The 22882-nt window shown below is 38.2% G+C and overlaps 1 protein-coding gene across 2 annotated transcripts in view; it reads left to right on the forward strand.

Annotated features, from left to right (window-relative positions):
* The window catches only part of LOC122555088 (zinc finger X-chromosomal protein-like), a 52286-nt gene that overhangs the window by 15505 nt on the left and 13899 nt on the right, over nt 1-22882 (forward strand). For both annotated transcript variants that reach the window (XM_043700762.2, XM_043700763.2), the window contains exons 4-7: nt 14248-14823; nt 17501-17659; nt 18443-18586; nt 20232-20273. In XM_043700762.2, the coding sequence (XP_043556697.1) occupies nt 14248-14823; nt 17501-17659; nt 18443-18586; nt 20232-20273 (921 nt within the window). The remainder of the gene's footprint in view (nt 1-14247; nt 14824-17500; nt 17660-18442; nt 18587-20231; nt 20274-22882) is intronic.

A 22882-nucleotide genomic window follows, 5' to 3' on the forward strand; every position in this document is an offset into this window, starting at 1 on the left:
TTTGGCCATTAGGACACAGATAACTGCTCCACGTCTTTCAAATATCCATATCCAGATTTGCATTTTTTAGATACAGTTCTCAAACCTGTTTAGAATTAATTACATTGCTTCCTCTTCGATCAAAGGATATAACTTAAGAGTTTGCATTTGAGAATGTCTCAACCTGAAAATTGACACTTTTTTTCATTTCCTCTTCACCAATCATTGTGCATTTCTATTAGAATATTCAGAAACAAATTCTTAATAGGCAACAAAGGAATACTCATGATCAGTTCAGTTACATGTGCTAAAAGTAACCAGTAACAATGTTAACCATAATGTAAGATAACAAGAATAAGAAAAAAATACTTGTTTGAGAAGGAAAAGTGATCTTTTGTCTGAGAATTCTTCTTTGAGGTTGTTTGTTCAGAAGTCTGCAAAGATCTTTAATTTCTCTTAGAAATACAGTTCCTTGACTTTAGTTTTGACTTTCAAAACCTTTTTTTTTGTTTAACTACTCATTTTAAGAAAACAAGGGCCGAACTAGATCTCTTTCCTTATCAAAAACAATAGAAAGAAACCAGGTAATCTGCACATGAAAAATTAGCTGTTTCTTTAATTGATTTCTTGCATCATATGTAATTGGTTGGTGTATCCGCTTGGAGTAAGATTTCAATCGCAGTGTGCTAATTTTTGTCACCAGAAATCTATCTGTAAATATAACTTTTCTCAGAACTTCATCTGTCATTTTAATGTAGACTTGACATTGCATCCCAGAAATATTGAAGACTTGACAAGCGAGCGCTTGTCATTTTCATAGAGCTGAAATCCATGATAAATATGGAAACAGTCGAGTTGATGTGCGATCAAAATCGCCAGAGTGCAAAAAGAGACCATTCAACCCATTGTGTCTGCATTTGCCCTCTGAATAAGCATTATGACTTAGTGCCAATTGACCCTGCATATTGTTTCAGTTAAAATAATAATCTAATGGCATCTTTCAAGCCTCAATTGAACCACTCCCTCCGCGACTCCCTCGTCAGGTCCACACCCCCCACCACCCAACCTCCACTCCCGGCACCTTCCCCTGCATCTGCAAGAAATGCAGAACTTGCGCCCACACCACCTCCCTCACTTCTCTCCAAGGCCCCAAGGGATCCTTCCATATCCGTCACAAATTCACCTGCACCTCCACACACTGCATCTGCTGCACCCGATGTGGCCTCATATACGTTGGGGAGACATATATTTGTGGAACGTTTCAGAGAACACCTCTGGGACACCTGCACCAACCAATCCAACCACCCTGTGGCTGAACACTTTAACTCCCCCTCCCACTCCACCAAGGACATGCAGGTCCTTGGCCTCCTCCATCGCCAGATCATGGCAACACGACGCCTGGAGGAAGAGGGCCTCATCTTCCGCCTAGGAACCCTCCAACCACAAGTGATGAATGCTGATTTCTCCAGCTTCCTCAATTCCCCTTCCCCCACCTTTTCTCAGTCCCAACTCTCGGACTCAGCACCGCCTTCTTGACCTACAATCTTCTTCCCGACCTCTCCGCCCCCACCCCCTCTCCGACCTATCACCCTCACCTTAACCTCCTTCCACCTATTGCATTCCCAACGCCCCTCCCCCAAGTCCCTCCTCCCTACCTTTTATCTTAGCCTGCTTGGCACACCCTCCTCATTGCCGAAGAAGGTTTTTATGCCCGAAACGTCAATTCTCCTGCTCCTTTGATGCTGCCTGACCTGCTGCACTTTTCCAGCAACACATTTTTCAGCTCTGATCTCCGGCATCTGCAGTCCTCATTTTCTTCTAGTCAAATCTCATTTAGCCTGCTCTGAGGAATACAGTCCCAAATTCTTCAAATCGATCTTCTGAGTTCATTCCTGAAATCATTCTTGTACATCTCTTCTGCACTCAGCCTAGTATATGTAATTCTTTACTGAAGTGTAGAACTGTCAGCAGTACTCTAGCTGCGGTTCAACTAGCATCTTGTACAAGTTTAGGATAACCTTCTTGATTTTGTACTCTCTGTTATAAACAAAGCTAGAATACTGTATGCTTTGTTTACTGCTGTCCACCAGTCCTGCCATCTTCAATAAGAACATAAGAAATAGGAGCAGGAGTAGGCCATTTGGCCCCTTAAGTCCTCCCACCATTCAACGAGATCATGGCTGACCTCCAGACCCCAACTCCTCCTCCGTGCCATCCCATTGCAGCCCTTAATTCCTGATATTTCAAAGATCTATCAACCTCTTCTTTTAAATACTTGCAGTAATCTCACCATCACAATTTACTGAGGTAGAGAATTCCACTCATTTCCCCTCACAATCTTGTCTATTTTTCTCAGGTTACCCCACATTCCTTTAAACTGTAATAAATAAAGACCTAACTTGTTTAGCCATTCTTGATAAGTCAGCCATTTCAACCCAGAAATCAACCTAATGAATCTCTTGAATGGCAAACGCATTTCCTGAAAAAACTCAATTTCTTCTCATTAGCACCTTACTTATCTGTTATCTTTGGGATGTTTATAGTGTCCTTCACTATGAAGGCCGATGCAAAGTATTTCAGTTATTTAAATGTTTAAATTATCTGCCATCTCCCTGTTATCTGTAACTAATTTCCCAGTTACATCCTCTAAGTATCCCACGTTCACTTTAGCTACTTTTGTTTTATATATAATTAGAAACATTTGCCATGTTTTGATATTTCTTGTCAATGTCTTTTTGTTATCAGTTTTTCCCCTCTTTATTAATTGTTCAGTCATCTGCTGCTTGTTCTTTTTAAAAACAAATTCCCAATTGTCTGGCCTAACATTAGATTTTGCTCCTTTGTATGCCTTTTATTTTGACTGGATACTCTTCTTGACCGCCATTGTTAATCATGGGTTGTCCATCCTTCTCATTGAGTTCTTCTTGTTGATTGAAATATATTTTTGCTTAGCATAATGAAATATATGGTCTTATACTGCTCATTCACTGACCTTTCCACTCTGCTTTAGATAATAATATCTTCATGCCATTGGAATTGTCCTTGTGTAAGTTGAGGACACTGGTTTGAGACTCAAGTTGCTTCTACTCAAACTGAATTTGAAATTCTACTATGTTGTGATTATTACCTCCTACAGGATTCTTAAACAAGAGACCTGATAGTAATCTGATCTCATTGTACGTTACTAGATCTGTAATATCTTGTTAATGATTTGTGCATGTTTACACTCAGGTCTTCTTCTACATACCCTCTAGCATAGTTTTTATTTTATACTGTCTCTCCACATTTACAATATTAACAATTTTATATGATCTGCAACCTTTTAAAATGTCCCCCGTAAACACCATGGTTTAGATCACTAATATGTCGTGAAAAGCAAGGGTCCCAATACCAACCCTCAGCGAACTCCACTATAAACTTTCCTCCAGCCCAAACAAAATCCCCGAACCATTACTCTCTGTTTTCTATCACTCAGCTAATTTTGTGTTTACATTGCTGCTGCTTTTATCCCATGAGCTCAAATTTTTCTCACGGGTCTGTTGTGCAGCATGGTATCCAATAGCTCTTGGAATCCATATATGCTACGTCAACAGCTTTCTCCCATCAATCCTCTCTGTTACACATTTTTAAAATTCCAGCAAGTTAGTAAAGCATGATTTTCCCTGAAGAGACCCATGCTGGATTTTCTTAATTAACCTACACTTATTTATATGACTATTCATTTATCCTGATTTACTGTTTTTAGAGATTTCCCCTCAACTGAAGTTAAAATGATTGATATGTCATTTCTGGAATCCCTGAAACCATTTTTAAACAAGGACATAGTGTTTGCTACTCTCCAATCCTCTGACATCCCTCCTGAATTTAAGGAAGACTTAAGAATAACCAATGCCTCCACAGTTTCCACTTAAGAACAGACCGTTTAAGACCACCTCCTTACCAAAGTTGAACTCCTCTCGTGACTGAATTTCTTCCTCTGTCCCCAGCACCTGGGTAGGACCTGTTTTCTTGGTAAAGATAGATGCAATTTATTCATTGAGTACCTCAGCTTTGCCCTGATTCCATGTGTAAATCCCCTTTTATTTTTTGGATTTTTAATCAGCCTGTCCTTTCAACTGTCCTTTTATTACTGATGTGTCTTTGGAAGACCTTGGAATTACCTTGAATATTAGCTGTCAGTGTCTTTCCATAACTCCCCATTCCTTTTAATTGGTGTTTCAGCTGTCTTCTGAAACCTGGTTCTTAATTGTACTTTCTACCAGACACCTGTCAGAAGGACAGTTTTTTTTTCAATCAAGCAAGAATGGGATCTGTTTGACAGAATATGTCTTGACTGTGCCAGGATGTTTCATTTTTTAGCTACTGTTTTGTCCCTACCAACCCTTGGCTCCATTCTATCTGGACTGGCTCTATTCTATCCGATCCAGCTCCATTCTTGCCCCATTGAACACAGCATTTTTTCCCCCATTGTATCAGAAAAATATCTCTTTCCTGATGGAATAATTTAATTGGAGCGAAGATGATATCTTGGGATAATATTGTCACATTGGCATTAAGTGATTATTTACGAGAACTGTTTCCCAGTTGTGAACTTCTGTATGTCACTAATTTGAGAACCCGTGGACAAACAATGCAGCATTTGGTTCCTTCGTAACTGAAATAATTTCATGGAGGCCAGTATTTCATGACTAAGACATCCTTTTCATGAAAAGCTCACCTTAAACCTATGCCCTCTAGTTTTAGACTCCCCTACCCTAGGGAAAAGACCTTCACTATTCACCCTTTCCATGCCCCTCATTATTTTATAAACTTCTATGAGGTCACATCTCAATCTCTGACACTTCATGAAAAATAGCCCCAGCCTATTCAGCCTCTCCCTATAGCTCTAACCCTGGCAACAACCTTGTAAATCTTTACTGAACCCTTGTAAGTTTTGCAACCTGCTCCTTCCAGCAAGGAGAGCAGAATTGTACACAGTATTCCAAAAGTGGCCCAACTAATGTCCTGTACAGCTGCAACATATCCTCCCAACTCTTATGCTGACCAATAAAGGCAAGTGTGCCAAATGCCACCTTCACTACCCCCTCAACCAGACACTTCACTTCCGAGGAACAATAAACATGCACTCCACGGTCTCTTTGCAAGGCCTTGATTTTTTTTTAAGTAGCCCTAGAAGGGGTTTGTAGTCTGTTACTATTGCAAATTTACATCTATAAAAGTATTGGTGGAATTTTGTCTGCAGGACCTTACCATTAAGTGTGTTAGTCATGCCCTGATTTGCTCTACCAAAATGCAATGTTTATCTAGATTAACCTCCATCTACGACTCTGGCACATTTGCCCACCTGATCAAGGTCTTGTACTCTGGGCTAACCTTCTTCGCTGTTCACTGCACCACCAGTTTTGGTGTCACCTGCAAACTTATTAACAGTACCTGCTCTATTCACATCCAAATCATTTATATAAATGACAAATAGCAATGGACCCAGCACCGATTTTTTGCAGCACACCGCTGGTCACAGGCTTCCCCTGGATGTCTTTGGAGGAATTCAGTCAGTATCTGGCGGCAGCCTTCACTCAGGACAATCACTCTTGCTCCCCATTGTAATATGCCGTCCTCAACAGTGATCTGGTCTTACTGCGTCCATGAAAGGTTTCAATTCTGGTTGTGATGGCCTTTCTGTTTCCTCTATCACTACAGCTGTTTTATTTTGACAGGAAGGAATTATCTTGTGTCCACAGTTGGATGTGGTAATTGGTGACTGGAAGGGTAGGCACCACCAGTGGTGTGCCTGTCAGTGGGAGGCAAGTCATGGTATCCGCATTTGTCACTTGGCCTTCTGGATTGTGTTCCAAATTGTAATTACATGCCCTTCGAGTAAAGGCCCCCCATTGAATTCAACCAGAACCTATAGATGACACGGCCTTGACTTTTTTAAGTAGCCCTAGAAGGGGTTTGTGGAATTTTACCAATACAAATTTATATCTGTAAAAGTATTGGTGGAACTTTGTCACACCAAAGATGACCATATTTGTGTTCGGCATCAGCCAAAGTCTGGGAAGCGAATGTTATTAGGCGTTTCTCTCAGTTGGGCCATTTGTGAGCCAACACTATGCTGATACCATATGGGGAGGTATTGCATGTCAGAATAACATCTCACTTGGAATCATAGTGGGCTAAGACTTTAGACAGTGATAGCTGCTTTTCACTTCTCTAAACTTTACTTCTTGGCTACGTGACCATTTCTAAGGCTGACCTTTTCAATAGCAGATAGAAAGGGGCCAGGTTACGTATGCATTTTCCATAATAGTTCACTGAACCAAGGAAAGACCTAAGCTCTGGAACAGATATGGGAGCCTGGGCACCTTTTGATTGAAGGATAAAGTGAGGGCAATGGGTGAAACCTGGTCTTGTAAACTCTGTTGCCCAAGAAGGTCGCTTGGGTGTCTGGAACGCACATTTTTCGCTTCTGAAGTGTACATCCACCAGGGAGAAATGTCTTAAGGACTATGTCCAAGTTCTCCAAGTGCTCTTATTGGCATTCTTGGTTATTAGCACATCATCCAGATAAATGACGACCTGTTCAGATTTGTAAAATGTTCTCCGTCGTCCTCTGAAAAAGGGTGCAGGCTGATGATACCCCCAATTGCAGTCTTATATACAGGTACAAACCCTTGTGTATTAATTGTGGCATACAGTGTTGCAACCTCAGATACGCGTGGCTCACGTCCAGCTTCATTAAGGACACCCATTCCCCCCAGTTTTGTGTACAAGCCTCTGTGTGGGATTTGGTATTTATCCAGCTGCAAGAAGCAGTTTATCGTTTGCTTAAAATTCCCACAAAGGCAAACCGGCTAGTCAGGATTCATAATCAGTACGGTGAGTGCTGCCCATTCCATAGACTGTACTGGTTTGATGGTTCCTTTGCTTTCAAGCCTCCTGATTTCTGTCTCTACTTTTGCACGTAAAGCAAATGGCACTACGTGGAATTTGCAGAATATTGAAACTGGTTCCTGGTCAGAGGGTGGCCTTGACCCCTTTTGATAGTCCCTAGACCTTCTTGAAAAATCTCTGGGTATTTAATTAGAACTTTGCTAAGGCAGCCATTTGAGCCAATCAAGTGAATCTTTCTGAACCAATTCCACCCCATCAAATTTGGGCCTGAGCCTTTTACTACAATTAGTGTTAACTGCATCAACCGCTTCTCAAAGGAGACTGAAACCAAAGTCATACCTTTAATTGGTCACAGTTCCCCGGTGTACATTCTCAGGCTATCTGAGGTCTGGTATGTGAACGTAAAGGTTGGAGTCCAGAGTGGATCTTGTTAAAGACTGTTTTGTGATCGTTAATTCAGCTGTGCCAGTATCAACCTCTGTTAGACTCAGGGGACCAGGTAACCAAGCACTTACTTTGATAAGTTCTGAATAGGCTGTTGCTAATCATTTTAACTGTTCCAAACCTGATGTAGGTGAACTTTCCAGGGTGTGTATTCTCTTGGATATCAGCCTATGAGTTCTTTTACTCAAGTCAGACCTTGTAGGATTCCTTTGCTGTCTCAAGCCCACATACTGGCAGCAACTACAATAGCTTGCCAGTCTGGACTCTGAAGAACACTTTAGCTATTTGGCCGAGGCACGGCTTTGTTTTGGGGTTTTACTGTGTGCTGATTGCCATCCCTCTGCTCAGGATATGTCCTGCATGAGGCTATGCAGTTGCCTACACTCAAGTGGTGTTCCCCAAGCTCAGTCAGACAGGTCAGGGTGTCCACTTCCATCGGGATGCCCTGTAGCTCCTGCTCCTCTTGTCACATTTTCTAATGACAAAGCCAGTTGTATTGCCTGTTTGAAATCCAGTTGGGCTTCAGCTAGTTGACACTTATATGGTTAAGTCATTAATCCCAAGTACCAAACGGTTTCTCCTCATCTCATCTCAGGGTTAACCCAAAATCATATGCCTCAGCCAGTCATACTAACTTTGTCAAAAATCCGCATAAGGATTCCCCAAGTTCTTGAACTGCCAAATAAAGCCAATAGCAAGTTTTGAGAAGATTTCTAGCTCCAGTTGAGGTTCTGGATGTAAGTTTGCTCGCTGAGCTGGAAACTTCATTTTCAGACATTTCGTCACCATACTAGGTAACATCATCAGTGAGCCTCCAGTGAAGCACTAGTGATATGGCCTGCTTTTTATTTGTGTGTTTAGGGATTCTTGGGTTGGTGATGTCATTTCCTGTTCTTTTTCTCAGGGGGTTGTAAATGGGATCCAAGTCAATGTGTTTGTTGATAGTTTGTTTGGGTTGGAATGCCATCCTTCTAGAAATTCTTGTGCATGTCTGTTTGGCTTGACCTAGGATAGATGTGTTGTCCCAGTCGAAATAGTATCCTTCCTCATCTGTATGTAAAGATACGAGTGAGAGTGGGCCATGTCTTTATGTGGCTAGTTGATGTTCATGTATCCTAGTGGCTAGATTTCTGCCTGTTTGTCTAATGTAGTTTTTGTTACGGTTCTTGCAAGGTATTTTGTAAATGACATTAGTTTTGCTTGTTGCCTGTATCGTGTCTTTCAAGTTCATTAGCTGCTGTTTTACACATTGATCTGAATCCCATTTACCACCCCTGAGGAAAAGAACATCACCACACGAAATCACATCACCAACCCAAGGAAACCTAAACACACAAAGCAGGCCATATCACCAGTGCTTCACTGATGATGTTACCTAGTATGGTGACAAAATGTCTGAAAATGAACCTCCTAGCTCAGTGAGCAAGCTTACATCCAAAGCCAATAGTGTCTCAGAATTAGAGCAAGCTTGGGATCATAATATTCCTTAACTAATTGCATCAACTGTTGAAAGGTTTTAGTATCTGGTGCCTAAGGGAAAGTTAGGCTCCTTGAAAGACTGTGGATCTGCAATTGTTGCTTTTCATTGCCAATGTCATTTGCCCAGAAAGAAAAACACGTTCTTTTCACATTCTGGGGCCACTCTTCAAGTCAACAAGTCAACAGATCAAACAAGTCAACTTCCCAAAAAATGTCATGATGCCAGAAGTGCTTACCCCAACTCAAAGGTGACTGTTGCAAGCAAATTTTCTTTAGGAGCATACTGTTTTTTCATAAACACTGAAATAACTTCACAGAGCAAATATCCTGCCACCAAGTCACCCTTTATTTACACGTGGGTGTCCTTGACACTGATCCAGTTCCCTCAGAGCCAATCCCTAGATTGAGTAGAATCCCTAAGATGCCTGTTTTATACCTGTCAGCCAGGACTTTCTGATTGGGGTTGCTAACCTGGGCCAGTCAGAGAACTCGTATTCCATGAGATCCACCTGGATAACCTTGTTCCAATCACCACAATAATGGAACTGAGCGACCTTGGTTTGATATCAAAACTGCTCCAACTGATGCCAGAAATTGTTATGAGTTGGTCTAGAATTTTGCCAAAATGGAAAGCAGTATTGTCTCCTAATGAAACACTCTGGTCAAGAATTTCCTTTTCCATTTCATATGCTATAATATATCCCAATGATAGACATACATTTCTTTCTCTGATAAATTGTGATTATTACATCCAAGTGCTTGTTATTTCAAATGCGTATTCTGTACATTTGTTTTACTGTCCTATGTTGACTTCCAGCTCGCCCAAAATCCTTATTCGTGTGCTTAAATGCCTCAGTGCTTTCTCAATCTCAACATTGTAATCTCTTACACTGTTACAAACCACAGTTCTTCTTCCTTCCTCAAAAGTTACTTCTCTGGCTTATTGCACACTTCATCTTACTTATTACCCCTACTGGCAGCTGTTACAACTACACTCTTCCCATTCATCCTACTCCTCGAATTTTTCATTTCTTTCATTCAAGATGTTAAATTACAGATTTGAGACGGCCCAGGGAATCCTTTATGGACTCAGACCTGTCAGCCTTTCTTTCTTGTTTCGTCCCGGACTGTTTGGAATAAAAAACCTCTTACAGACAGTTTAGTTTAATTTTAGTCATCCCCTTTATTTACCAATAGCAACACTGTTACAACATAACACTGATACCTGTAAGCTAAACTAACTAAGTTCTAATAACCTAGGAGAATAGGGTGCCAGCTTTTCAAGTGCCCCAGCAGGCTACTCCGATGTATTGATACAAAGTGGCTTCCTTTATACAAACAAGTTTACAAAAACATTGCACATTCTTAATTAGACAGATAACAGTGGAAAAACAATTCATAAAGAAGTTAATTGATAGATCTGTGTACGCTCACCTAATCACTTGTACAGACCCTAAGCCATACATCAGGTGGGAAAAACATACTCAGCCAAGTTAGGCGCTTGCTCGCAAGATAAACTCCTATCATTAAAGAGGTACCAGTCTGAGCTAATTGGAGAGCGCAGCTCACATGTCAGATACCATTGTTTACAAAATGGCTTCTTAGCAAGGAGCTGGAAATGTGTTGCTGGAAAAGCACAGCAGGTCAAGCAGCATCCAAGGAACAGGAGAATCGACATTTCGGGCATGAGCTCTTCTTCAGGAATCAAGGAGGACAAACTTTTGACAATAAAATGGCTTCCTGACACATTATGCCAGAATCTCTTCAATATTAGGCCGAGAATAATTTCTAAGCTAGGAGCAGACTCCTGCTTTTTAAGCGCTGAATCATTCTGTACCTGAGACTGAGATGTTATGTAAAGTTGCATTTAAACTGATTCATTTGTCTTTGAATTAAACATGCTTTCTTTTCAGCGCTGTGATTCAGATTCAAATAAGACATAATATCTGATTAGTTAGAATTGACAGTTGGGCAGTCTGTAAGGTCTGTAGAGTGGTCTGCAAGAACAGCAAGTAAGTTAAAGCTTCACGAATATTACCTTTTACAGAGCTTGTATTTAATAACCGATAATGGTTACTCAATATCATCGCCAAGTCCTAAAATGCAATTAAGTTCAATCCATAGCAGGTAAGTAATGACTTTTCAATGGCTTCAACAGCCTTAGCATTAAAATGGTCTCTCTCTCTCTCTAGTGTCCTTTTGAACTCTCAAGTCAGGGTCTTGTAATAGCAAAAATGTTTTTCTTTCTGTGTCTGCCCAGCTTGCAAGGGTAAAAAGAATTCATTATAATTGACAGAATTGACCATCAATTACAAGGCTTTTGATAGTACTGAATTTCGTTTCATGGTCAGAATCAAACACTTTCATTAATTTCACAAGGGAATAGCCGTGAGTGTTATCACTTGGTATCCTGTTTACACAGATTCACTGATGCTAAGACAAATGTTCTTAATTGCCTTAGAGCATCCTGTTATCACTTGGTGAGCACAGATGTTTTTACCTTTTGCATACCTTGAGTTCCCCCTTTTTCTGAGCCTTCCAGCCTGTCTTATTTTCTCGTGTTTAGCAAACGTGTTCTATAATTCAGCATTACATTTTAGTCTGAATGTTTAAAGGCAAGGTTTAAGCCTCTAGCTTTTCTCAAAGATATCTTTCAAAAAACCTAATGAACTTGACCAAACACTTGGTGATCCCTCCAAATCTCTCCTTGTCTTGCCTGCAGTGATGTTTGTCCAGCATAAATACTGTAGAAATTTGAGGTGCTGTGCTCCAGTTTCTTTCTGTCCAAGGATGTTAGACAGCTCAGGCATGAAAGGAGTAGAGAGAATTTTTGTTTTCCCTTTAACAGTTCTGGATTTTGTTGCTGTTATACTATCAGCCCATGGAAACTTGTGAGTTTAATCTCGGTTCTGCAAACAATTAACTGTATCTTCACAGGTGGAATCATGGCTTAAATGTTACAGCGAGGGTTTAACACCAGAATGTTTGCCGTGTGCACATTAACACAGAAATCATGAAGTTGCAGCCTGTCGTCCACTGGTCCATCACCGGTTGCACTAGCGATCCTCCAACCTGTAGAACCAATAATTAATTAAATCAGTTGGTCAAATGAGAATTTTCCTCATTTCCACTCTCACATCATTATTAAAAATCGTTATAAAAGTATGATTTATTCAATTAAAGTTTTAAACTATGGTCTGATTAACAAGTAAAACAGATCTGTCCTTAAAAATAATTTTATGTTGGAGTGTTGTTTAATATTTACATTAGAATTAGTTGCATTCTTTAATTTAACAAGTTATTTTCTCTGATACTTTAATTTAACATTCTGTAGAACATTGCTCTATTTAATGTATTTTTTAAAAGTAATTTTATTTTAGTACCATCTCTAAGTAATTGAAAATTCTTTAATGTAATTGGCTACTTGGATAGTAACACTGTGCCTCCAAGCTGGAAATCTCCATTAAATAATGGAACAATCAATTGCGGGGTGACACCAAGTAAAGGTCTCACCGCAGATCACAAGATCTTTCAGCAGGGTTTTCTTTGAAGTCAGCAGTGAGCATCTTTTCTTCCCTCCTGACCACAGCATTCAGATTAATGTCTCCTGTAAGTTGCATACAGAGTACTCAGAAAACCAGAAAGTATCAATCTGTTAACATCGTACCGTCAGTTCTGCTATAACGCGGTAGTTCTGCTCTCGTGCAACCCCAGGTTATAAGAAAATCACATGATATCAGCACTGTTGAAACTAATGGTGCCAGAATTGCATTATAACCAATACACGCTATAAAAATTTGCACTGTAGAAACAGTGCTCCCAATTCCTCAATCTTGTTATAGCAAATTCACATCAATGAAATGTGCATTATCGCAGATAAGTTTAAAGTTTAGCACATTTAAACACATAGGTCATGCACAATGGAAGCAATATAAAGGGGGCATTAAGTTGGAAGGATAGACTTTGCATTCTTCTGATTAGTTTCCAGCCAAATCAGAATACTGAGCAATGTGAAAAGCCCAATCCTACTAAAAATAAGCTTTAGATGAAATATATAATCTCTTTATAATTTTGAAAAGTAAACTGATCAGATAACTTATGCAGGAGGAAATATTGGTTTTGTTTTGCTGGAGACACTTTCAACGTATTATTTTGTTAGCTTACCACCCTTTACTGATTTCAGAATTGCTTTATAGGAGACCTAAGCTTAAAAAATGTAATTTTTTTTTGCTTTAAAGTTGATTCATTTGTACTGTGTATCAGGTGTGAAGTTAATTAGAAAATGAGGTCTGCAGATGCTGGAGATCAGAGATGGAAATGTGTTGCTGGAGAAGCGCAGCAGGTCAGGCAGCATCTAGGGAACAGGAGAATCGACGTTTTGGGCATTAGCCCTTCTTCAGGAAGTTAATTACTCTTGTGTTAGGTCAATAAAAATATAGCTTTATATTTTAAAGATTTTTCTGTATCAATTTTTGTTTATAGCCCATTTTAATTGTTTATCAGTTTTAAATTATTCAATCAGTAAAATGTAGAAATTTACTTTTATCTCCAAATCTAAACCTTTGTTTTGCTTTGATTGATTTAAGTAACCTTATATTAGGATAACAGTGGGATTATGTAATAGGTGTCAAGAACTGAAGTTTTGTGAGGCAAGATAATTTTCAATTTTTTTTTAGTTTTTATTAAAATTGAACCACTTGCCCACTTTAGACTGTTCTTCTGTATTAATATGTTTGTCAATATTAATGTGCTAATATCTACTATCCAATTTCAAATTACTCTGGTATGTTTCACTGTTGCACTCATGGAGTTTTTATGATTTTTGAAGTAAGAAATTAAGGTAAATGTATTATGGATTTTTTTCTTTGTTCTGAAAGTTGCTAAAATTCAGAAAACTTACTTGGAGGCCTTTGTTCCAAATACTGCACCAGTAGTAATCTGTTTAATTTTGTATTTACTTTTAAAATCAAAATGTTTACAGTTCATAGGACATGTATCTACAGGACACTTTTTATTAATTAAAAAAAATGACAGTAACAGTTTAAAAGTATCTTCAAGGAACTTTACCGAGATGGTACTTGAAGTATGAATTACTGATATCTAACTGTGTTCCAAGGGTTCTATATTTCTGAATACTGCACCTCAACGATCACTTTCTGAAATGTTTTAATAATGTGAAAAGTACTGAAAATTAGAGTGGTCAAGGATATTGTAACAGATTATCATGAATTCTGTACTAGAGGGAAATAAATGTATTCCTAGTCTAAAAACAATGCTGTGAAAAATCTATGAAAGGCAATAGTAATAACGGTTGATAACAATCTACTTCTTTTAGCTGATAATTGTAGTGAGTATATAGAGGTTAACTAAATAAACTGCATTTTTTATTGTACTTTTTTTCCATGTCAAATATAATGTTGTGAAAGTAAACATTTCCCTTAATTTTTATAGTTCAAGAAGTGACTTCAGAACACATTGATGGACATCATATTCTCGTAGAAGTTCAAGAGACTGTCTTTGTCGATTCTGCTATCAATTCTGGTCCCCACTTTGTCTCTGGTGATACAGACTCTGTTGTAATACAGGATGTCATTGAAGATGTTGTCGCTGAAGATATTGTTGCTGAAGATGTTCACTGCCCTGATATTATTGAGGAGCCAGAAACCATTATTGTACCTGAACAAGTACTGGACACTGATGTTGCCACAGAGGAAACCTTGACTACAGTCCCTGAAGATGTTTTGGCTTCCGACATCAACTCAGAGACCATTTGTGTATCAGAACATGTCCTGACAAGCGAAGATGTGTCTGATATGGCTACTGTTGAGCAAGTTGCTGTCACAGAGGCTGAAATAGTCACAGGCACCTTGTCACCTGACGTTGAAGAAGTTCTAGTGGCCGATCCTGCTACAGAGACTGAGATAGACACACGGAGTTTACATGTTCAGAATCGAGAGACCGTTCCAGTCACCATTGAGGCTCCAGTAGGAAATAAAGACACCAGTGAGGATTATTTAATGATTTCCTGTAAGTGACGAGAGAGGTAGGCCTTTGGCACATGGAAAATGAAATATTAATGGACTTTATTCTTGTATCTCTGAAAAGTAGCTGAATTAATTGTTCAGCATATTATATATTGTGTATAGTTTAAAAAATCACACAACACCAGGTTATGGTCCAACAGGTTTAATTGAAAGCACTAACTTTCAGAGGATTGCTCCTTAGTCAGGTGGTTGTGGAGTACACAATTGTAAGACTTGTGTACAGACAGAATTTATAGCAAATGTTTACAGTGTGATGTAACTGAAATTATACATTGAAAAATACCTTGATTGTTTGTTAAGTCTCTCATCTGTTAGAGTGACCATGTTAGTTTCACTTCTTTCATATGTAAATCACAAAGCTTTTTTTAAAAGTTACATTCTCAGGTTAACCTTAACAATTGGTGTCAGCCCAGATAATATGTTGAAGGTGGTAAGCCTCCTGTGTGCTGTTGTCCGTGCCATACTGTTTAGACTGATTCTAATCTAAAAAATGAGTTAACAGAGTCTTGCATGGATTCATGCAGTTTTTGAGCAAAGTACAATGTAACTCTGCAAGTACAAATTCACCTATATATATGTGTGAGAGGGTGCATGTGGGAGTCTGTGTGTCGGTAGGAGTGTGTGAGGGTCTCTCTGTATAGATGTGTGTGTGTGTGTGTATACAGTGCAATGGTGGTCACCTATAGTGTGACATGAACCCAAGGTCCCGGTTGAGGCCCTCCCTATGGGTACTGAACTTAGCTATCAGCCTCTGCTCAGCCACTTTTCACTGCTGCTTGTCCTGAAGTCTGCCTTGGAGGACGGTCACCCGAAGGTCCGAGGTCAAATGTCCTGGACCGCTGAAGTGTTCCCCAACTGGGAGGGAACACTCCTGTCTGTTGATTGTTGTGTGGTGCCCATTAATCCATTGCCATAGCTTCTGCTCGGTTTCACCAATGTACCAAATCATATATTGTATAGGAGACATGGAGGCTGAAACACTTGCAACTTATGACTAAAATGCGGGAAGAATAAATTGAATTTATTATAGAGAGTTTAAGTTTATAATTATAGATTACCTTACTAAGCCGCTGTGGCTTCTATCTCCAAAATCAGACTCAGTGTTGCAGGTGAGCAAATATTGCTACAAATCTTTGAGTTACTTCTTTTAGCTACTCCTCCATCCTAATGATTTTTTAGAGACCTTGTATTCAGTAAATAACGGTTTAATTGTTTCCATCTTAGTTTTTTTTCAAGTCCTGAAATTTGCATTAAATTGCATCTTGATGTTAACAATCAATGGTGTATCCTTGATTCAGTAGTCACACTAAAGTCTGGATGAGAAGATTGTCAGCTCATGTTATGTAGTGGTGCTCACCTATTTAGACAAATGTTATTGAGCTATTCTGGAGCTCCTTAAATGAGTCTTTATATTGTTTTTGATTCCTTGACACCCTCTGCTGGGACAGGGTTTCTGAGGTATCATTCGTACCTAGGACTTAACTTTTATCTTTTTTTTGTGCGGGAGGCTGAACAATGAGTGTCAACAACCTAAATGAATGTCAGACGATCAAAGCTTAATTTTATAATACAAGCCTCTATGCTTAATTGTTATCAAAATGAATAATTTCGTTTTAAATTAACCAGTTGTGTTCATTTGTATAAATTTACTTGAGGATTAGCTTTCTTTATCAATATGTATTTAGAGTGTGAGAAATTGGCTCTTGTTAAAAATGTTGTCTGATCTATTACTTCATTTATTGAAATCTTGCGCTGTCCTGTTCCTTCAAAGCTTTACCCATTGCTCATTTGCAAGAATCATTGTGATAGGGTAGTGAAGCAAAATAACACATACTTAAGAGATCAGAACAGTCAACCAACTGTGTTTTTTAAAACCTGGTGCAGATATTCAGGCCCAAAATTCTTGCTTAGGTACTTAAATGCTGCAGAATTTATTTTTTCTGTATTTTTCATTTCAACTATTGTTAATATCCAAAGCTATCACTTTTTATATCCTTTTGTCTCAGCAGTTTAATAGTGTATATTTCCCAACTGAGTTGTTGAGCCTGAAGATTAGTTTTTAAGTATATTCAATATTCTCTGCATGCATCCTGGACAGATTCATGTAAACCATCTTTTTTAAAAAAATCATGCAAGGGAACATACTGTGTGGTTGAGTTGTTGAGAAAGCATCTTCATAGATTCACTCAGTATCTGGTTATAGTTCATAGCACAGTCTAGTAGTTATATTATCAGTTTTCAGTCCTTGGAGCTAACTGTCCCAATTATCTTGAGTAGAGAAATATGTTAACATTTCCTGATTATTCTGTTTCACTGTCCAGAACCTCAACCGTGCTATACATTTTAAATTTTGTTTTAGCTTGTCTTAACTGTGTAGTATTTTTTTTTATTAGTATTTTCAGTTTTGCTAATTAAATAGTAGTTTCATCTAGCAAAATTTAAATGGTAACAGCGAACTTCTGTTTAGCTGTGTTTTCCCACATATAATTCTGTTCTGTATGTAAATTTTTAGTGGAAAACATATTTGCTAATATAGCTCAAAGGAGTCTGATCAGCACTTTCCTAAAAACTAAATGGTTTGCAAGAAGCATGTCAAAATATTTTTTGCTATATAATGTGATACAATTAATAGTAAATTGTACACTTTTTATTTTAAAAAGTGGATGATGATGGAGGAAAGATTGGACATGAAGGAAATAGTGAACTAAAAATTGAAAGTGGCCTATCGGCACAGGGCGATCGTTTAAAAACAGATGGTGCTTGTTCTGAAGTCATTAAAGTTTACATTTTCAAAGCAGATGATGGAGATGATGATTTAGGTGAGTAATTAGGTGTAATACTGCTATGTAAGTTTTTTTTTCAATGGTTTACTTAAAAACTGATAAACAATTAGGATGGAGAGTGTGAGTTACGACCATATTCTGTGGTTGAACTAGGTGACTTTCGGCAAAATTGTTAACTCAACTAATTTCTTGGCTTTTGTGTAATGGTTGTGGCCTTGTGTTATGTGAGTAACTAAGAAATAGGTTACTAAGAGTCCAATATATGTGTTTTTACATGCTTTCTTAGATCATTTTTGCACAGTGAAAGTTTGGTGTCTGTGTAGAACTTGGATTGTTACAAGCACGGAATCTACTGCCCCTCTTATTTCCCCTTGGAATGTTACACTCAAATTCAAGCTTTCTATCAAGAAAATAGAAATGAAGTAAGGTATTCCCAAGAATGTAAATTTCAGAAAATTTAGTTTTTGGCCTGCCCTATTTGTCCTTGCTTTTGTATACTCACTCCCATTGTTCCGTCGGAAGCATGTTGTCAATAAGTGTCTGTACTTCAAATATCCACAATGGTGAAATTGCAAGACTTTTTAATCTATACAGGAGTTTCTGCACTAGCAGATTCCTACAGTCTGCAACCGTGCCTTGTGTTATTTCTGTGAAATTTCACTTGTTTTGAGTCTGAGAAAACTATTGCAACAATAAGAAGTCTTTATAAGCTGAGGAAATGGGGTGATATGGGAAAAATTAGAAGAGTAGGAATTGCTGGATTTTGATGTACTTTTTAATGTTGCAGTGCTGTTAACCTTTTCTTTACTGCAATTTAAGGTGGAACTGTGGATATTGGTGAAAGTGAACCCGATAATGATCATACAGTTGGCCTACTGGACCAGGGCAGTGTAGGCAGAATATCACGAGAGAAGATGGTTTACATGACTGTTAATGATCCCAACCAGGAGGATGAGGACATAAGTAAGTAGCTGGTACAAATGTCTAACATTTAATTTTTGTGTTGTATATTAGTACAGGTTTAATGTTGATTTTGATTTTGTAAAAATAGGATTGTAACTAACAATGTTAAACACTACAGCAACAAATACTTTTAAAGAAAAAAATAATAGAGAAATAAATACATAACAATTTTTAAAACATTTTCTCACAGGATATGGGAATCGCTTGTTGGTCCAGTATTTATTATCCATCTCTAAATTCCCTTGAGAATCTGGTGGTGAGCTACGATGTACAGTTCCATTAGGGAGGAAGTTGCAAGATTTTGACCAGTAAAAGTGAGGAAATGTTAATACAGTTCCAAGTCAGGATGGCTTGAACTTTACGAGTAGTGATGCTGCTAAGCATTTGCTACCCATTATGCCCTTGTACATGTTAGAGGGTTGCAGATTTGGTTATAGAAGAAGCCTCACTGAGCTACTACATTCCAGCTTTTGTATGGTACATACATTTGCCACTGTGGCAGCGGTGAAGAAAGTGAATGCTGATGACGATGAATAGGATGTCAATCAAATGGGCTTCTAACAAGCATCTTGTTAGAAAATCCAGAGAAGCCCAAGCAATTGGAGAATTTTCCATCACACTTCTGGTACATACCTATAGATGCCTTTTTGGAAGTCAAAAACTAAATTATTAGCCTAGCCTCTAATCTGTGTTTTTGTAACCACTTTACTTATATGGCTAGTCTGGTTCAGATTCCGAAGATTTTGACAGTGGAGGATTCAGCAGTTGTATTGCCGTTGAGTGTCAGGATGGCCTTTGTCCAGCATATGTTTGGCACTTGTTAGCCCGAACCTTGATGTTGTTCATCCCTTGCCACATATAAGTGTGTATTCGAAGACTGAAAATGGTGCTAAACATTGTAAAGTCATCTGTAAACATTCCCACTTCTGACTTTATCGTGGAGGAATGCTATTGATGAAGCAGATGAAGATGTTTGTGCCTCAAAAACTATCCTGAGGAACTCCTGTATTGATGTAGCGGGACTGAGATGATTGGATTCCAACAATCATCAACATCTTCCTTTGTGCTTGGTATGAGTCCAACTAGTAGAGTTTTCCTGCTCATTCTTGTTGACTTCAATGTTTCTAGGGCTTCTTGAGGAAATTCAAGATGTCTTGAAATGGTTGTGAAACTTTGTTCTTATACTGGGGAGCCCATTTTATATAATTTCATTATCCCTGATGTGTCTGCTTAGTTTTGCCAGTGTAATTTTTTTGTTTATTCCTGGGATGTTGCTCACCTAAGCAAGCTTTCATAAATTACTCTTGCCTAGATATCCTGAAAATAGAAGTCACCTTCATGAGTGATTGATCTTACCAGGGAATGATTATTTTGGAGCTAATTATGTTATTTTTTGTATTGGTAATATGTTGCAGTAATTTTGCTAATGTCAGAAGTGGCAATTTATTAATTTTTATAACTTACCGTAATGAGATTTTAACACACAGCTTCTGGATTGCTGTGTTTGTCTGATAATAACACGCTATATTGTTTGATTAAACTTGCGTAAAAGCTTCGCTGTTTTTAGTAATTTAAAAATTGGCCCATGTGCATATATATATCCTGTAGTCGAGTGATCAATAACTTGCATTTGCTTACGTCATAGTGAATACAACACAACAAGAAGAGAACTGCTACCTTCAAACAAGTGAGTGCCTTTTTTATTGTATATATCCTAAAATTGAAGTTTAGATAGCATTGGAATATTGATTAGGTAGTCTTATTACTCAAATTATTGCTTCATTTTGAGCAGTAGTTTTTATGGAACTATTCTAAACACTATTCCCTGAGCATATTGATTAAAAGCACAGGACATGCTTACGGCTTGAAAAGGCTTTTAGGATTGAGGTTTTAGACAATATCACAACATATTTACATTATATTTTTTTGATGTAATCAAGGCAGGTAGTTCTGGGATAATGCACATTTCAGCAGCACGATTTGATTATAACATTGCTGAAGAACTAGGGAACAGTATTTTGGAGAACGCTTACCTCTTGGCAATAGCGCAATTCTGGCAGGGTTCAGTTCATATGCTTCAGCCTACGCACTCGTGATGTCAACACCATTCTACACATACCGACGTCAGCTGCTGACAGAGCAGCTTTCTGTGAGAAGTACTATATAGAGAGCAGCTTTCTTACATTTTTTTTTACATGTACTATGTGAAATTTTCTTTTTTGTTTTGTTAATAAATATGATTTAAAACTTTCATTCAGCCTGTGGTATACTTTGCATTAGACTTTTGGGTGATTCTTGAGCGATTGTGAGTGTTTTGTTTTTGCTGGTCTGCCTCAACTCCACTTTTCCCATAGGCCCCACTTTTTCATTTATGAGAGGTTTCGCTGCACCACAACAACATTGTTATAGGAGAACTACCTGTAAATTATTTTAATCCCAGTTGATCTCTGTGGTGGTAGTTACAAAATTTGAAGAAAATTTTGAATTAAATAGATACTGATTGTAATCATGACCTAATGAATGGAATCAACTCATGACCAAACACAATTGTTATGACATGGCAGTGAACCTCTCTGTAAAGTAAACCAAACACCCAGAAAAGCTCACCTCGCCACGTAATCTGTTAAAATATGAGTGCTGGAGATATCCCAAATTCCACTATTTAAAGAAAATAATATCAATTTATTTTTTAACTCTAAAAGTGAACACTAAAGAATAACTATTCACAACTCTAAGCCCCCCTTTCTCTTAACCGCTTATTATCTGACTCCAACTCTTTAACAATATGCTGTTCCAATAACACACATTCAAATTACATGAACTTAATTTCAAAACCACACAGCCGCTGTTGTCTTCGGTGTCTGTCTTCTTTCGGCTAAAGATTTCCCTGGGTCGTCTTTCTTTTTACTGCGAGTATGTTTCATATGAAAAGGTACCTTTTGATAGAGAGTGTTTCCTAATTTCTTGGGTCTCTCCTGATGGCAGTCGCGCTCTCTGCAATTTTCAAAATGCCTACATTTTTATAGCCCCAACATTGGATCGTCTCATTGGTTAAATGTTGGCAAAACAATAAATTCAAACTCAAAGGGTTTTAGTATCCTGGGACATAATTTAAACTGGTTACGGTTGAGTTGTTGTCAAACAGCAACCAAATCGGGTATCAATTTCACAGGCAACTGTTACATATTTTCAATTTTCCAGTACACCTTTGGACTGCCATCTAGTCATATACATAGGTGTGTGTAAGCTGTCAGTTCAGAACAGCATTCAAGCTCTCTGAAAGGTTCAGTACACATCTTCAACTTCATAACACAATATTGGAAACTTTCAAGCTAAATTTGTTTCAATTTAATTAAATGTAATACTTAGATATCTGTAAACTAAACTCTTTAAGTATTCATATCAAGCTTCAGTCCCTTTTTTTTGAAATATAAAATATTTATCATTTGAAGAGCGATGTTGCTTGTGGATAGCAGCATAGTTGTGGATTGTGGGTAGACAAGCAGACTTTCTGTTTTTCAACATGATGGCAAAGTTGTATCTGGCCTAAGAATATTACCTAAAGTGCAGTTTGTCATTTTTCCCCCAGTGTGTTCAGATTTCAGTTCTTCTGTATCATATTCAATTCCTGAGGAATTTAGCTGTTGCATCCACATTTGGATTTAAGCTGTGATGTTTTCTGGAGGTGGGGCGGTTCTGGTGGAATATGAACACAGCTTTTATTTCTTTTCCTGAACTAAGGAGTTTCAAATCCCCTCTTTTTTTACAGTAGTGCTTATTCTACCCCATACCAATGTTGTGTGCTTTTAGTTGTAGGACAAAGTGAAGAAACATTGAGTGCAGAAAACTTCATTCACATTTCCCCCCACCAGGAAGAAAAACACCCGAGTGATCAGTGACAAGCAGTGCAAGAACAGAGCTTTATTGACTAGTCGCAATTGATGATTCCTTTGATGAACTTTAACGATTTGGAATTGGCTAATATTGCTGTAATTGGTCTGGCTAAATTAATCCTGCATTTTGTCACTAAGATACACCTGGGCAAATTTTGAATAGAAGTCATCGTCACAGATATTCTAAAATTCATTTTTTGAAGGGCACGATGAACTTTGATGCACAGGTTTTAAGTATTATGTGCATGATGCTGTCAGGGATTCATAATAAGCAGGAAGAGGGGTAAGCCATTCAGGTCTTCAAGTTGCTCCACCATTTAATAATGTAATACCTAATTTCCTAAAATTAACCCCACCTTCCTCCAATCTCCCCTATGCCTTCAATCCTTCATACCAAAAAATT

Source organism: Chiloscyllium plagiosum, unplaced genomic scaffold (genome assembly GCF_037043375.1).
Source record: "Chiloscyllium plagiosum isolate Xiang-an unplaced genomic scaffold, Cpla_swu_hap1 HiC_scaffold_12, whole genome shotgun sequence".
Taxonomy (NCBI): Eukaryota; Metazoa; Chordata; class Chondrichthyes; order Orectolobiformes; family Hemiscylliidae; genus Chiloscyllium; species Chiloscyllium plagiosum.